Below are 17,766 nucleotides of genomic sequence, written 5' to 3'. Positions count from 1 at the left end.
AATGACTAATAGGCCATTATTTAGAGATTATTCGTAATGATCGGCCATTAAAAATAATGAACTATTGCTCACTTGTCTCATAGCAAATGTTTAAAGCTGCGTTTCCACTGAACCAACAACGAGGAACATTTTGTAGCCGAAGTATATGCAACAATGGCGTAAAGCTTACATAAGAATGGGGGGCACTTCGAGTAAATCAATGTTGAAGATTCGTTAAAGCAATATTTGTTACCTTGGTAAAGATGCAGCTATAGCTTAAAGGCGAATCCCCATCACGTACTCAATTGCACTGTTGATGTTGTATTAAGGTGAAACAATAATTTCTTGCTGATGAGATCAATATAAGGTAGCCTTAATCGTAAGTCAGTTACTCATGTGCTTACAAAAAAAAGAAAAAAAGAAAGAAAGAAACGTGTAGTGAATGAAAAAAGTATTGTTATATGTAAAAAAATTCTGATTTTAAGGAAAATTCGTATACATATAAAGCATAATAAATTCTACATGGAGCAATTTTTTTATGAACGAGTAATTTTGTTAAAGGTGTCAATTAAATTCATAAATTTTCAAAATTCTTCTGTGTTCTTAAAATAATTTTGGAGGAATTTTTTTTCAAGTAGTTGTGAATTAAAACTAAAAATTATACATTTTCTCACACTTTTCTATTTCTGGGGGAATTTTTTTCACAATAATTGTGAATAAAAACTAGAAATTAAATATTTTTTATTTATTTTTATTAAATATTAATGCTCTGCAATAAAAGGAAAAAAGGAATTAACCCTTTCTGTTCGAATTAACTATAAAAAAATTGTGCATTGAAAAAGTATTTAATTTTAAAAATTATACGAAACTATACGAAAGTTTTAGTATTTCTATAAATTTTGTGCACGTTGAAACATGTTTAATATAATTTTAGTTACATGACAAGTGTAGACTTTATTGTAAGATTTGATATGAAAAATTCATGGCGAGTTAAATTCGTTATTATAGAGTAAGAGGTTAAGTATTAATCCGTTCACGGTCACCAAATTCACTCGTAATGTGAATACATATATACATACTTTACTGATAGCGACCAGGAAAATTGCACGCGCGAAAATGATCCAATTACATGTATGATGTACGTGTATGATATACATATGCAGTGCATGTTACATATTTTTACTTTCGAGATATTACCGTTTAAAGCTCTCAATATTAATCCTTCTTCTAAGCAGTTGGATAAATTTCATAATTTTGTTGGAGATATAAAATTCGCTTTCATGCATTTATTGCTAATGAATATGTAAGTTATAGATTTTGTAAATGAATTAATGAAAGAACTATAATTTCTCGAAATTGTGGTGTTTTTCCTTACAACCATCGATATACACTAATCATACAAATAGGTTAGCATAACCTAACCTAACTTAACCTTACTTCATTGGTGGTTTCGATCGGTTCCAATAATTCTGAATTTCAATTTCTTGCAACCTGCACTTGTTTATGCATATATATGTACATATTTAAGCAATTACTTACTTGTTATGTTTATTGTTTCGAACACATATATAATAATATACATATGTAAAATTGAGTGCAATATTAAGGACAGTTTTTAGCGAATATCTCGGAAACTAATTCTCAACGAGGATTCTACAAAGAAAAAATAGTTTTTCAAAATCTTATTCTTTATAATATATATAAGAATCATCGAGATTGGTGAATCCATTCTGCAAAATTTCCAAGAATTTTGAAGATTTAGGTTTTCTTCAAAAAATACGTAAGATAGATTATTTTTTCAAGTTATTCCAATCGGTTCGTTATTTTAGCGATGAAATAAACTTTTTGCAAAAATAAAATTGTCATAAACAAAATTGAAAAAAAACCACTGAACCGCAGAATTGCCATAGATATTATAGTAGTCAGAGTAATATAACTTGATAATAATTATAGTACGGAATGTAAATGATCATTACCATTTGCATCTTCCTTACATTAGTATTTACCAAAAGATTATATAAAGCAATGTTACTATATATTTATAATATTACATGCACATATACAAATATATGTACATCAAAATAAATGAATACCAAAAACTGAAAACTAAAAATGTCGGAAACCATTTTTCCGAGCTATTACAAAATATAAATTAAATTTTTGAACAAAAAAGAAATAAAAAAGGAAACTTCAACTTTGTCAATCATTTCGAAATGCCAGATATTCTCGAAAAACTGGACATTTTAATTATCAACGAAATTATTATTACCACACTTGACCAAATCATAGCAATATTCGCATCAACCATTCATTGTAATAATTTATGATAAACAACACCAAATTTATTCTACTGTCTCATTTTGTTTAACATGTGTTCATTTGTTCATAGCGTGTGAGCATTATATTATATTTTATTTATTGTTAATTATTTTTAATATTTACTTTCAATATTTAATATTATTTTTAATGTTTTTAATATTTATTTTTAATATTCTTAATTATTTTTAATCATTAATTTATTGTTAATCATTTATTTCTAGTAAATACAGTCAAAATACAGCCAAAGCTTTCAACACAAAAAAGCTATTTTTAGTTCTACTTATCAACGCCCAATCGCAATCGATTTCCTTTAAAAACAGGAAAAACGATGCTCTGGATGCGGTTATGAATGACACTGTATTAACCTCAATTACCATGTATCTTAGACGTTGCGGCGGATCTTGTGGTTTTCAAAGCAACCATCGTATCCTGTCAAGCTCGTATATAAAGCTAGACCTGTCTACGAGTTCCTAGCAAAGCGACATTAACCGTTCGTGCCTGGACATCTTTCTTTTTCTGAATTTAATCGCGGATCGTAATTAATTGTGGTTCGAGTGCCGAATCTCATAAATCGTCTTTTGTTCGTGAAACTGTGATTAATTTACTATCCTAATTTTTTATTAGATTCGTTTATTCTTTTTTTCCTATTTGTTGGTAATTTTTGAAATCAGTGCGTGGCAAAATGACTGACAAGACGGGAATTCTGTACCTCTTCGATCGACCTTCTGAACCTGTCTACGTCCCTAAGGGAGACAACAAGGTCGCTTTTGACATCCCACCTGATTATTTGGTAAGTTCTATGAGTTGTCTAATTAGTCGTTATCTTTTAGTTAATTAGTGTCTCCTGATATCTTTTTGTTTGATTATTATTTGTTTTTGTTATTGGAGAAATCTTGTAACGATTTTATATTTTTTTTTTTTTTTTTATGAGACAAATTTGGTATTAGATGTGGTATTAAATATGGTGGATAAATTTATTCACCTTTTTGAAATGTTATTCGTATATACTTTGTAGAACATTATAAAAATATTGCTTGTAAATTTTCTGAAATATTACAAAAATGCTACTTATGGGTTTTAGGGAATGTTGTAAAAAAATATTAATTACGGATTTTATGGACTGCTGTAAAATATTATTTATGAATTTTTTGAAAAATTATAAAATATAGTTGTAGATTTTCTGGAATGTTATAAATTAGTACTATTTAAAAAATAGTATTTACATATTTTACAGAAAATTGTGAAAAATATTATTTATGGATTTTGCAGAATACTATGAAAATGTTAGACTAGATATAACTATTTTTAGATATATAATTATTAAATACGATTAACCAAATAAAAAATAATTATTATACCATTTCATTAAATAAAAGCGAATTATTGCATAAATCATTGATTAAATACATTTCATAAAAATCACTTTTTTAAACACATACGAACAAGTTTGTTGCATAACCATTTAGTGTAAAATTTATTGTAATAACGTAAAATGCAACATAATTGCCTTGCAGTATTTAATAAAGAATAATAAGTGTCTTTAATACTATGTTTAGCCTGAGAAGTACCGTTCCGTAGCTGTGCAAGTGTTCAATCGTTTCAACGATGACACGCAGTCGAAACTTCAAGTGAAGCAGATCACTCTTCCTGATCTCAGCATTCCGATGCAACTTGGACGCAATTCGCCTTTCTCGCTGTTCATTCCAGCTCATCGAAGAATAGCCACACGATTAATCGACATTTTCATGGGTATGTCTACCGCTTCTTTTCTTTATTTTCCTTTATTTTTATATTGTAGAGACAATTTGATGATGGTATATATATGTAGGCTCAGATTTTAGGTGAATTCACTTAAGATAGTATTGTTGGCTTCTTAATGGAATCAAATAAGCTTATAAATAGAATGGTGGCTATCAAACAAGAGAGATTCACTATGGGCACGCTCTTCTGATCTTTCTTAGACTGACTTGGACTTCTTACTATGCGTGGCTGAAAAGAAGTCATCTGAGAAACTTGTAGGACCGAATCCCTACCAACCCAACCATTCTAACATCATAGCAGAAGTAGAGTAAAACGCTTCCCTTATTGGCAGAACTGATCCCTTCCTATTAGCCCGGTCATAGAACACCATGTGACAAAGAAAGCGAACAAAGCAACGAGACAAAGTGAGACAGACGCAACAAATAGAAGCAAGAGCGTAGACTCATCCCAAAAACATATTAACTTCAGATTCTACCGATGAACACGTGATTATTTGCAATTACTAATTACTAATTAGCATCTTGATTAACTTTTCATTGCATTATGCTGCAAACGTGCTGTACTGTACACATATTTTTTATATTTATGTTGCATCGTATGATTTTTTAAACGGTTATCTAGTACGATGCAATTACATAATTAATTTATCATAAAAGATACATCTTAAATTTTAAATCAATTTTCATAAACGATGTTAATTATTATTACTTTTGTACTCCTTTACCTTATAAATCTTCCGAGCTATTGTCATCTGATTCCTTATCCGACTCACTGCTTTGTATTTCCAATCCTAGGTCTTCAATTGCGTCTTCTATTATTCGAGTGTAAGAATTTTACGGATATCTTACGCCTATGTTAACGAATCACGTTACCGAACTTGGAGGTAGTAGTTTTGGGAGTGTCATAGAAGAGTGGATATTACTAGTGGAATACCCCTCTTGCCCCGCAAACGAACGAGATGACTTCTTTTCAGCCACGCATAGTAGGCATCTAGGTATCAAATTAACGTCATGCCGCTACTAGTGATACGGAGCCAATTTGATTTTAATTCATCGTTAATTTAATTGTCACACACCATTACTGTAATTCATCATTTGGAGATAGGGAATTAATTCAATGTCAGGTCACCAGTAGTGATAGGGAGCCAATTTGACGTCACATTGCCATTAGTGCCATGAAAATAGTGGTCACCACTTATTAGAGGTCAAAGAAGCGTGTATTCCTTTTCAATCCTCTAAACCACGATCTGCGAGAGATTTAAATCAAGATAATCCCCCACACTATATTACGCTATGGCCAACGAGACTAGTCTTCCTTACCAATTACCAATACCAATATAAAATACCAAGTTTTAAAACCACCGTGACAAGAGTCGCACAAGGAGTTCTCTTTAAAATTTAAAGAAGGTATTAGGATGGTTTCGCAGTATCGATATAAGTTGTTGGTGCCATGTTGGCTTCACGGTATCGAGATATGACGTAGGTGTCAAATTGGCTTCACACAATCATCACGCGCAGTTGTGGCATTCGGTATCCTGTCTCATTAGACGGAATATGGATCAATCAGTTTCTAATCTGTCATGTTTTATGTTACAGGTATGCGAACGTACGATGACTTCCTGTCAGTTGCGGTTTACTGTCGCGATCGTGTGAATCCGAATATGTTCATCTATGCGCTGTCAGTGGCGATACTGCATCGCCCTGACACGAAGGACCTGCCAGTACCACCGTTGACAGAGGTATTCCCGGACAAATACGTGGATGGTGGAATATTTTCCAGAGCTCGAGAAGAAGCTAACATCGTGCCTGAAGGTTCCAGGGTGCGTACAAGCATTTCAGTTTTAGCTTTAACACCAAACCTATCGTGACAGGTAGACGAAAAAATAAAATAAGGATGGCTTTAGAAAAATGGGACACAAGGAGACCTATATCGAAAGAAAATTTGTTTGAAAATTTTTGGAAAATTTTTTTGAAAAATTGTTTCGACCTATATCAAAAGAAAAATCGTGAAGACCAGTGATCAAAACTACAACGTTGAATGCGAAATTTTTAATTAAAAATTTGGAAAAGACTAGTTAGGCCTTGGCAGGTTTAGGGTTAACGTTGAGACTAAAGTTCAACTTATTGTCAGTTGCTTGGGATAACCTGTATCTTAATTTTATAGAAATTAATATGAGAATTATAAAATAGAATTTACTATAATATAGAGTGTTCTAAATTCACGCAAGATTCGAATTTTGCGCCATTTGTGCGATAAAGTGTTGTCAACGAGGAAAAAATGACAGCGTGACAGCTGACAGTTTAGGGTTATTAAAAATGAACCGCAATATGAAAGAACAACGCGTCTTCATGGCTGATCAATATTTAGATTCTTAATTTGTAATTAAGAACCTGTGTTTTTGTATCAAAATTACTTCTTGCGTGAGTTTTCCCTCACATTCCAAGACACTCTTCACTCGCATTTGGTACTGCCATAAATCATTCATTCATACGATCCTTGCACACGCACTGCAAATATCAGCTAAACCCCTTGCACTATTTCTACGAGTCTGACTCGTTATTGACATTTCGGGCCAAACATGAATATCACGAGTCTAACTCGTTATCGACGTTTCGAGCCAAACATGAATATCACGAGTTTGACTCGTGATCGAGATTTCGGGCCAAACATTAATATCACGAGTCTGACTCGTGGTCTTAATCTCGGGCCAAATATGAATATCTCGAATGGGCTCGCGGTTACCTCGCACTCACAGTTGTTTCTACTACTCGAAGTCCAACGACGCGACGTGCAAGTGCATCGTGAGCATTACATTGTGCATCGTGACCAGTCTCCCGTTCCCATTTCCCATGGAAATCGTACGCCATTAGGTTGATGAGATCTAGATAACTGAGACGGCACAGTGGCACTTAGTAGTTAGATTTAATCCAGATTATGAGGTATTATACGTTTGAGAAGAGATGGCACAGTGTGTTTGCATCCTCACGGCTGACTGACTTCGCTGACACTCTCTCGATTACAGGCAGTGAACTATTGGCCGAAAGGTGACCGAGATCATCGGCGGGCCTTAGTGAAACCTAGTGAGATAGGATATGGCAGCATCGGCATTAGTTTCCTGTTTCTTAACACTATACCGTCAGGTGGCACCACGTTGGTGTCCTGCGAAAACTATCGGGCAAATGCCGGTGACACCACGTTGGTATCATGCGCAAATGATGCGTCAGTCCTACCGGCATCAAACGAAAGAATCCCGATTAGACGTGCCGACGGCATAGTGTTAATAGCTTCGAAGACTACGCCAATGCCGTCGTATCCTATTTCACTCGGTTTCACTATGACCTGCCGATGATCTTCGTCACCATTTTCGGCTAATAGTGATCAATGCCTGTAATCTAGAGAGTGTCAACGGAGTCAATCAGTCGTGAGGATGTAAACACGCTGTGCGCCATCTTTTTTCGAACGCATAATAGCAAGATCTTAACTTAGTCCTCTATGGGCCTGTATAACTTTCAGGTGTAATAAAATCTGATATACCGCTTCCTTTGCTAGTATCCTTCCCAGCTCACAATACCACACTACATAATTATGTTCTGCTCGTGCAGTATTACTCTCATATTCGCAGGCTTGCAATGTATCATTCGAGTGTAGGAATTTCACAGATATCCTACGCCTATGTTAACGTATAACGTTACCGAACCTGAAAATAGTGATTTCAATAGTGTCATATAGAAGTGGGGACTACGAGCAAGCATGTTAGGCAAAGCAAGTGGAATATCCCCTTACCCCTGTGTTGAATAGCGGACTTCTTGTGTGCAACGCATAATACATAGACACGTTTCTAATCCGTAGATACCAATCGAGATCCCAAGGGATTACACCGCGTCAGACCTGGATGCGGAACATCGCGTAGCTTACTGGAGAGAAGACATTGGAATCAACCTTCACCACTGGCACTGGCACTTGGTGTACCCGTTCGAGGGTGGCGCAAGTATCGTTAACAAGGATCGACGTGGAGAGCTCTTCTACTATATGCATCAACAAATCATGGCCAGGTAATGCTGTAATAACTGATCAACAGAATGAAAAGACACCAAATCGTTAAATAACTCTAAACGATTAGCAAATTGATAGGCCGAGAACTCCGTTACCTAGTGCACCATGCAAAAGATACTTGTAGAATTAATAATATCCTTGTTCGAACATTTTCAGATACAATTGCGAACGTCTGTGCAATCAACTTGGACGGGTGAAGCGACTGCTGAATTGGCGCGAACCGATCCCAGAAGCATACTTCCCAAAGTTAGATTCCCTAGTTGCTAGTCGCTCGTGGCCAGCTCGACCTGCTGGCGCCGTGCTCAGCGACATCAATCGGCAGGTGGACGAACTGAACTTCGACCTACAGGACATGACAAGATGGCGCGACCGCATATACGAAGCGATCCATACGGGATCAGTGATTAATGCTAGGGGTGAAAGGATCCCGTTAACCGAGACGAATGGAATCGACATTCTTGGTAACATAATGGAGGCCAGCATCCTGTCTCCAAATCAGAATGTGTACGGTGACCTCCACAATTTCGGTCACGTCGCTATTTCTTACGTTCACGATCCGGATCATCGTTATTTGGTAAGTGTGAATGAAATAGTAACTGTATGTCGTCACTAGGTCGGTCTTAGTTGGCGACGATTAGTGACGGACGGTTCATTGAGGAAAGTTGTGTCTAGTTTCGATGTGTTAAGTGGACTGTATTTTAGTAGAACTCTCTGATAACTCTCCTGATCTATCTTCGTGACTGCTCTGTCCGTGGTTATATAATCTTCGTCTCTCTGCTGATTGGTTGCGAATACTATTGGGGGTGTGTGCCAGCTCTAGCGTCCTTCAGTGGTGGTGGTTGTTTAAACAATCTAAGTCCGTCGTCTCAGAGGTGATATATAGTTGCTTGCTAGTGTTTACCCAAGTGGAGGCTTAGGTGACAATGAGTGTAGAAAGTTAAGGGACGCTGACAATAAGGACATAAAACAGTCCTCCACTTGATCTGTATCAGTGCAGTCCTAGGGCCGCAACACTGGTACTTGTAAAATTTCAGAGCTTTCACTTTTAGATTTACAGTCCTAAACAAAGTGATGACCGGAGTACCGAAAATGACCTTTCACGGATTAACAGTAACAATGTTAGATATTAGTAGCAAATTGTATGTATTAAGGGGGTTATGATGTCTTGTTCCTGTGGCTTCCTGTTGGTATCTTGATGGTATCCGTTCTTGCTATGATAGGTAGGAGAGGTAGTAGAACGTAAGGAAGGGATGCGTGTCGTCCTGGGCCTGCTAGTGGACTCGTCAGTAAGACTTTCTAGAAGGCCCCCCTTTTTTTATTTTTTAACCTAAAAGAAATCTTCGAAAGATGTCCTTAGGCTAGGGACAAGGAGTTATGTAGGATTTTTATTTGCTAAAACTTTCATGGTGGCCATTCTCTCCGCGATGGTAGACGACACCGAGAACTCAAGACGAACACCAAAAACCCCCAAACACCAGTCTCCCCGCGGGGCGGGCCCCAAAATTTGGGGGTCCTTTTCCAGGCCCTCTTGGTTTACCGATTCATGGCGTCGCGTGGCCACTTAAACTTAGACGAGGGATACTTAGGAACTTATATTTATGGGAGTCGAGGATTCACCAAAGATTTGTGAGAAATCTCGAACCTCCATTCTCCATCTAGCGGTTAGAATGTAAACGTTGGTCGCTACAGGAGTATTGTAATCTAACCTATAAAAATCGACTTTTGGGGATTTCTTTCTAAGGAAGGCATGATACATATTGGTACGCAGTTTTCGTGCTCGGATTTATTTATACTTAGAGAATATTTACAATTTCCTTTTTTAAAGAAAATTAAAGAAAATTGTGTCGTTACTGACGTGATTCCGGACCACCTAATTATTGAAAACTAAAAGAACAAAACGTTTCGAAGTTTAAATATCGATTTTCCTTGTACTCTTCGTCCTTTGGGTGACGAATAAAAATAGAAAAAAACATCGGATTTTGAAATCCGTGGACCATGCGATAAAGGTACATCCGGTAAAGATCTTGAAATTTCGAGTCCATCGGTCAACTAAAATGCGAGATATCCCATCAGCAGGTTCAAAAATATAATTTCGAGAAAAACACGTTTGAAGTTTTTGTTACCGGTTATACAATGCCTGTTCACCGCACTTTGAACATCTATAACTTCGCTAATTTCACGAATTCGAAGAAATCCTTTTACATGAACAATATCTAAAGCACTCACTTTGAGAAAATGTAAAAAGAAAATCAATTTTTTTCAGCCGGTTTACAATATCCTTAAAACTAATACTTAACCAAATACTCGTTCTAATAATGCTAGAAGTGCAATTTTAATTATTTGACTGCTCTGTCCGTGGTTATATAATCTTCGTCTCTCTGCTGATTGGTTGCGAATACTATTGGGGGTGTGTGCCAGCTCTAGCGTCCTTCAGTGGTGGTGGTTGTTTAAACAATCTAAGTCCGTCGTCTCAGAGGTGATATATAGTTGCTTGCTAGTGTTTACCCAAGTGGAGGCTTAGGTGACAATGAGTGTAGAAAGTTAAGGGACGCTGACAATAAGGACATAAAACAGTCCTCCACTTGATCTGTATCAGTGCAGTCCTAGGGCCGCAACACTGGTACTTGTAAAATTTCAGAGCTTTCACTTTTAGATTTACAGTCCTAAACAAAGTGATGACCGGAGTACCGAAAATGACCTTTCACGGATTAACAGTAACAATGTTAGATATTAGTAGCAAATTGTATGTATTAAGGGGGTTATGATGTCTTGTTCCTGTGGCTTCCTGTTGGTATCTTGATGGTATCCGTTCTTGCTATGATAGGTAGGAGAGGTAGTAGAACGTAAGGAAGGGATGCGTGTCGTCCTGGGCCTGCTAGTGGACTCGTCAGTAAGACTTTCTAGAAGGCCCCCCTTTTTTTATTTTTTAACCTAAAAGAAATCTTCGAAAGATGTCCTTAGGCTAGGGACAAGGAGTTATGTAGGATTTTTATTTGCTAAAACTTTCATGGTGGCCATTCTCTCCGCGATGGTAGACGACACCGAGAACTCAAGACGAACACCAAAAACCCCCAAACACCAGTCTCCCCGCGGGGCGGGCCCCAAAATTTGGGGGTCCTTTTCCAGGCCCTCTTGGTTTACCGATTCATGGCGTCGCGTGGCCACTTAAACTTAGACGAGGGATACTTAGGAACTTATATTTATGGGAGTCGAGGATTCACCAAAGATTTGTGAGAAATCTCGAACCTCCATTCTCCATCTAGCGGTTAGAATGTAAACGTTGGTCGCTACAGGAGTATTGTAATCTAACCTATAAAAATCGACTTTTGGGGATTTCTTTCTAAGGAAGGCATGATACATATTGGTACGCAGTTTTCGTGCTCGGATTTATTTATACTTAGAGAATATTTACAATTTCCTTTTTTAAAGAAAATTAAAGAAAATTGTGTCGTTACTGACGTGATTCCGGACCACCTAATTATTGAAAACTAAAAGAACAAAACGTTTCGAAGTTTAAATATCGATTTTCCTTGTACTCTTCGTCCTTTGGGTGACGAATAAAAATAGAAAAAAACATCGGATTTTGAAATCCGTGGACCATGCGATAAAGGTACATCCGGTAAAGATCTTGAAATTTCGAGTCCATCGGTCAACTAAAATGCGAGATATCCCATCAGCAGGTTCAAAAATATAATTTCGAGAAAAACACGTTTGAAGTTTTTGTTACCGGTTATACAATGCCTGTTCACCGCACTTTGAACATCTATAACTTCGCTAATTTCACGAATTCGAAGAAATCCTTTTACATGAACAATATCTAAAGCACTCACTTTGAGAAAATGTAAAAAGAAAATCAATTTTTTTCAGCCGGTTTACAATATCCTTAAAACTAATACTTAACCAAATACTCGTTCTAATAATGCTAGAAGTGCAATTTTAATTATTAAAGAAATTACCAATATTCATTGCTAAAATAATTGTTAACAAATAAATTCTTTATAATATTTGCTAAAATTATTATTTATTATATTATAATCTAATTTTTGAATTATATGTTTAATACACTAAAATATGTTGGAATAAAAAATATAAAATTGTATTATAAAAATTATAAATAATTTAATTTGTAAATTGATTGGTATTTCGTGTACTTAAATGTGTACATGTTAGTATACGTATATTTGACAGTAATAATAGTAATAGCATTTTATAATTAGTATTTTGATGTACAGGGTGAACCATCTGTCATCTCAATTATTTCTAATTATTTATTTCATAGAAAGCGAGTAAAGAAAATTTTGTAATCAAATTGTTAGACACAAAAGAAAACTTCAAAATCTTTGCGATTTTGTTAAATCTGACAATATCGCCAAAAATACATTTTTCCGGTACCGGGAATCGAACCCGAGCCTCCTGGGTGAGAGCCAGGTATCCTAGCCACTAGACCATACCGGATTTTGTTGAAGAGATATGTTGGGTATGGGTACATTAGGTCCTCACCGATTATAATAATTTTCAATCATGTAAATGTCAATATCTTTTACAATTTTTTTTCCTCTACTAAATATAGGTGGTCAATCTTAGTTTTCGAAAATGTCTTTTATAACATATTTTAAATTCATCAAAATTGATGAAGTTATTAGCATTATACTATATTATACTATATTAGTGTTAGGTTTAGGTTAGGTTCGTACTACAATAAATTTTATACTACAATATAACGTTACAATACTACTAATATATTACAACAGTATAACAATATTCTTTAAATAATCTAAATAGGTGATATTGAGCAATATTCGATAAAATTTATGGATATTAAAATTGTAGTGTAATAAAATATTCATATCCTAACGATTTCTATAAAATCCCATAGAATCCTTATTTAACATTAAACTTTGCATTTTTATTTGATTTTATGCATAGGTCCTAGTTTAATTTTTTTCGTGTACAGAAATGCAAATTCTAGATATTCGTATAACCGAAAAATCACTACTTTGTTTCCCACTTTTAGGAGAGCTTCGGCGTTATGGGTGACTCAGCGACCGCCATGAGGGATCCAGTGTTCTACAGATGGCATGCCTTTGTCGATGATATCTTCCAGGAACATAAGAACACATTACCCCCGTACACTGTAGAACAAGTAAGTATATACTCATAAATCTATATTAATATTTATACTTCGATTAATATATAATACTTTACCATAAAATATAACATAACCTTTATGACTAAAAGAGCCAGAAGTAGAAATAGAAAATAATAAAAATTCCAAAACGATCAGATTTTTAATGTGACACAAGAATTTATAATTTAGAAATAACAACTATAGTTAGATTAGAAATTAGCATAAATGCTATATTAATTTTAACGTTACAAGGGCTTCTGGGAAATTGCTTCCAATTTATCAATTTATGGAAAATACATGTGTACATATATACAGTAAGGAGCCCAGAAGATGTCAATAGGCTGTGGTTAACATGTAGGTTGATCTAATTATTTTAAGCATCTTACTATATCTAATTTTTTAACTTTGTATACTAAACAACACGAAATGATAATTATGAAGCTATTAACCTTTTTTCCTTTCCATAGTTATAGATAGTTATAGATAAAATCTGTTGGAAATTTATAGTGAAGAGCAAAACCGAGTCTATACTACGTTTATATTTAAACAGCTAAAACTTTGCGAGATGAAATCGTACAATAACATTTCTAAAAATAACCTCCCACATATATTAGTAGTATATATTAGTATATAGTCCTAGTATTAGTATATAATCCATAGATTCAGTTTTGCTCTTCACTGTATGTATCAAAAACTATAGTGCATCCTGCATAAAATGGACTATATGTTGTTCACAGTTGGACTTCCCAGGTATCGAAATAACGAAGGTCAACCTGACGACCAATCAGCAACGCAATGTAATAAACACTTTCTGGACTAAGAGCGACGTAGACCTGTCTCGTGGACTCGATTTCACGCCGCGTGGCGCTGTGCTCGCTAGATTCACGCACTTGAATCACGCTGAATTTTCGTACAACATTGTCGTTAATAATCGTAACAATACGACGAAGACAGGTACCATTCGTATCTTCATAGGACCTAAACAGGATGAACGCGAACTGCCGTTCAATTACAGACAGCAGAAGAATATGATGATCGAGATGGACAAATTCCCAGTAACGAGTACGTGTCCTATATTTATATCCCGAATATTTAATCTCGCTTAAATGTTTTATTTAAATTTTATTGACATTGGATTTTTAATACTAATTTTGTTTCAATATTATTCATTTCAATTCAGTATTCATTTTGGTTAATATTAGATACAGATTTTTGCGTGTTTAATAATTTTATTAAATATTCGTTTTTGTTAATATCGGACAAAAAATTTTTAAATATCTAATAATTTAATGGTATTAGTCTTGGATATATAGTTTTATTTGAAATTAGGTATAAATTTTTGCAAATGTCTAATAGATTGTTATATTATATTTATATATTACAATACACAGCGAAAAAGTTATGATCGATAAAATTTTTCGAAATTTCAAGGTCATTGATATCTCCTACACTTCTACATACATTTTTGCATACATTTATTATACATTTATTATATTTAAATATGTTCGTGCATAAAAAATTTCCATTCCCATTGACCTTGATATTTTTCTCAAACCAAAACGTATATTCTTCAATTCGTTCACCAGTCATTTGAACACGGTAGCTATAGTGTTAAAGTAATACTGCGACTGACAATTACACACGTCTCTTCTTTTGGATTCTACATGACAGTTCTCAAGACATTTCATCACTGTCACAACTGACTTTTACACATTTGTACACACACGCTACACACTCACACAACCCATCCCAAAAATTCCACGTGTATTCTAAGAACTCGTTTGTTTTCCTCTCATAATCTAACACGAATCATTCGCATCGACAATCAATCGAGATACCCTTGCTACTACTATTCTTTTGCCTATTTTACGACAGTTCGTCCTGGATCAAATACGTACGAGCGTGGATCAACAAAATCCTCGGTAACCATTCCGTTTGAGAGGACCTTCCGCAACTTGGACGCGAGTCGGCCAGGAGGAGGACAGGCGCTGGAGCAGTTCGACTTCTGCGGGTGCGGATGGCCGCAGCACATGCTGACACCAAAAGGAAAGAGGGAAGGCTTCCCGATGGATCTCTTCGTCATGGTGTCTGATTATGCGATCGATGCTGTGGGTATTCACGATCTCTCAAATTTCAACACTACACTGTTCGAAAAGTTCGCAGAAATTCAGTTATGCAATACATTTTCAATTGGCTGGTATCCCTTTCGAAGTAATCCTCTTTCGAGTGTACTATGCGTTGCAGAGAAGAAGCCCGAAACGTAGGTTCGAATCCCCACCACACCACTCATTCTAACGTCATCACAGAAGTATTGTGCGTTCGAGAAAAGGAGACACAACGTGCTTACATCGTCAGGACTGACTGACTCTACTGATAATTCCATGATTACAGACAGTGACCGCTATTGGCTCAAAACGGTGACCGATAATCTTCGTCACTGTGCCTTCTTTTCTCGAACTCACAGTAGCGGTTTCAGTAGTGTCATAGAAGAGTGGGGACCACGAGCAAGCATGTTCGGACGAGTGGAATATCCCTTTGCACTTGTGCCGAAACGTCGGACTTCTCTGCAACGTACAGTATTTACGTTCTGCACCCTGTCAAACAGTTAATAAGATGACAGTAGGATTTTTTGAACAGAGTAGTACTTAGGATATCAATCCCTGTAATTTTCTCTGTCATATTTTCTCATTTATAAGCATACGTCATTTTGCTTAGACCATTGATACTGTCAGGGCCGGTCTGACCTTTTGCGAGGCCACGTTCAAAAATTTTGCGAAACCAGAAGACGTTATGGTATCGATAAATGGTATGGTACCATCATTCTCTAAAAAGTTAATCAAAATTGGTGTTTTCTAATTGGGTGATTCCTTAACAACTAATATTTTCCGCACCCCTGTTGCAGTGGTATCAAGCTTTGATGCCAACGTTTAATGTCAATGTATAGAACACGCTGCAATGAAATATTTCAATACAAAGATGCAGGAGAAAATCTTGCACTCGTGTCAGTGTACAGCAAGCTGTACCATATCCAATTAATCCATAATCGATCAATGGATTATGCGATTGTATTTTCTACACACACCCGAATATTCACTCTACTATACAGGGGGTCTTGTAAAATGTCTGATGAGTTTTCTTACACCACGGGGCCTTTCAAAACGCAGGGCCCGGGGTTCCGGTGAACGCGCTGAACCTGCCCCGCACCGGCCCTGGATACTGTTATATAACCTAAAGTCTTAAGTATGCGATGCAGAATTATTTCGACCTAGCTATAATTGTCTGTGTGTCGTATAATATTGCAGGTCGATCAGGATGAACCAACTACATGCAGGGATGCTGTGAGTTTCTGCGGATTGAGAGACAGGAAGTATCCTGATACTCGTCCCATGGGCTATCCGTTTGATCGTCAGCCTCGTTCTGGTGTCGAGAACTTGGTCCAGTTCCTCACCCGAAATATGGCGATTACCGAGATATCCGTTAAATTTTCGGACACGGTTGTGCCTAGAACTAGATCTGGGAGCATGGGCAACACGTTGATGTTTACGTAATGAGATGTGTTCACGGATTGTATGTTTTTTTATGTTGTTCTGATGAGAATCAGACATACAATGGCGTTTGTTTCGAGGTTAAATTGATATATTTATTTTTCTCTTTATTTGAAATTGAAAAATAGATCAAATAGTACTGACCCATATACAGAAGAGAAAGGAAACGATGTCGATGAAGGAAAGTATTTGTATCCAATTCATAATGAAAAATCAATCACAAAATATTTGAACCAATAGAACGTTTGTATAATAGGATACTTATTGTTTGACAAATATTTAATGTTCACTATTTCGACAATGCGATTTACATTATTTATCTGATGTTATAATCTAATATAAAATTGACAAATTTCATAAATTAATATTTCGATGAAAATGAATATCACGATTAAGTACTATACACTAATTGTTGTGAACTGAAAGATAGTAAATGTGTTTTATTTAAACGATTGGATGAAAGAAAAATGGAATTTGAATCGTACTACATTCGTATTAGTTAATGATTTTCTACTTTATCGCTTTTTATTTTCTATTATTTTACTTCATTTTTGTACTATGAGAAATAAATTGTAGCAAATAAGATGCAAAAATAAAATACCAAAAAAAAATAGACAGTAAAAAAAGATTTTATTCAAATTACCTGTATTTTATATCAATGGTCAAAGTCAATGGTCATCGCTAATGTGTTATATTTCAGAATGATGGATATAAAGAAAAGAGAGTGATTGAAATGAAAGCAGTGAGAAGAGGAAATACATATTATGTCAAATTAAGAAACAGAAAAGGGGCAGCTTATGTATCAACAGAGAAGGATGTGTGCTGTGGACATGCAAATATAAGAATCACTGAAGAGATGGAGAATGGTCACTTGGTAATAGTTATAAAAGTTATAGATAAATTGAATATAAAGTATAAATGTTGCATTAAGGTTCAAATGTGTAGAAATATCTAAAGGAACTTGGAAACTATAAAAGCAGC

The 17,766-nt window shown here is 35.5% G+C and overlaps 1 protein-coding gene and 1 non-coding gene across 2 annotated transcripts; one reads left to right on the top strand and one right to left on the bottom strand.

Annotated features, from left to right (window-relative positions):
• Nucleotides 1-2,788: 2,788 nt before the first annotated feature.
• On the top strand, nt 2,789-16,961 carry PPO (phenoloxidase subunit A3). Its single transcript, XM_017899987.1, has 9 exons — nt 2,789-3,088; nt 3,855-4,047; nt 5,655-5,878; nt 7,909-8,111; nt 8,269-8,686; nt 13,127-13,255; nt 13,978-14,302; nt 15,116-15,348; nt 16,543-16,961. The coding sequence occupies exons 1-9, from the start codon at nt 2,981-2,983 to the stop codon at nt 16,786-16,788; spliced, it is 2,079 nt and encodes a 692-aa protein (XP_017755476.1). The 5' UTR covers nt 2,789-2,980; the 3' UTR covers nt 16,789-16,961.
• TRNAE-CUC (transfer RNA glutamic acid (anticodon CUC)) lies at nt 12,496-12,567 on the bottom strand. The gene has a single exon. It is a non-coding gene; the product is annotated as a tRNA-Glu (tRNA).
• Nucleotides 16,962-17,766: the final 805 nt, after the last annotated feature.

Source organism: Eufriesea mexicana, unplaced genomic scaffold, assembly GCF_001483705.2.
Source record: "Eufriesea mexicana isolate 0111107269 unplaced genomic scaffold, ASM148370v2 scaffold1030, whole genome shotgun sequence".
Lineage (NCBI taxonomy): Eukaryota > Metazoa > Arthropoda > Insecta > Hymenoptera > Apidae > Eufriesea > Eufriesea mexicana.
The sequence above is the reverse complement of the archived record's forward strand: the minus strand, read 5'-3'. Positions and strand labels throughout refer to the sequence as shown.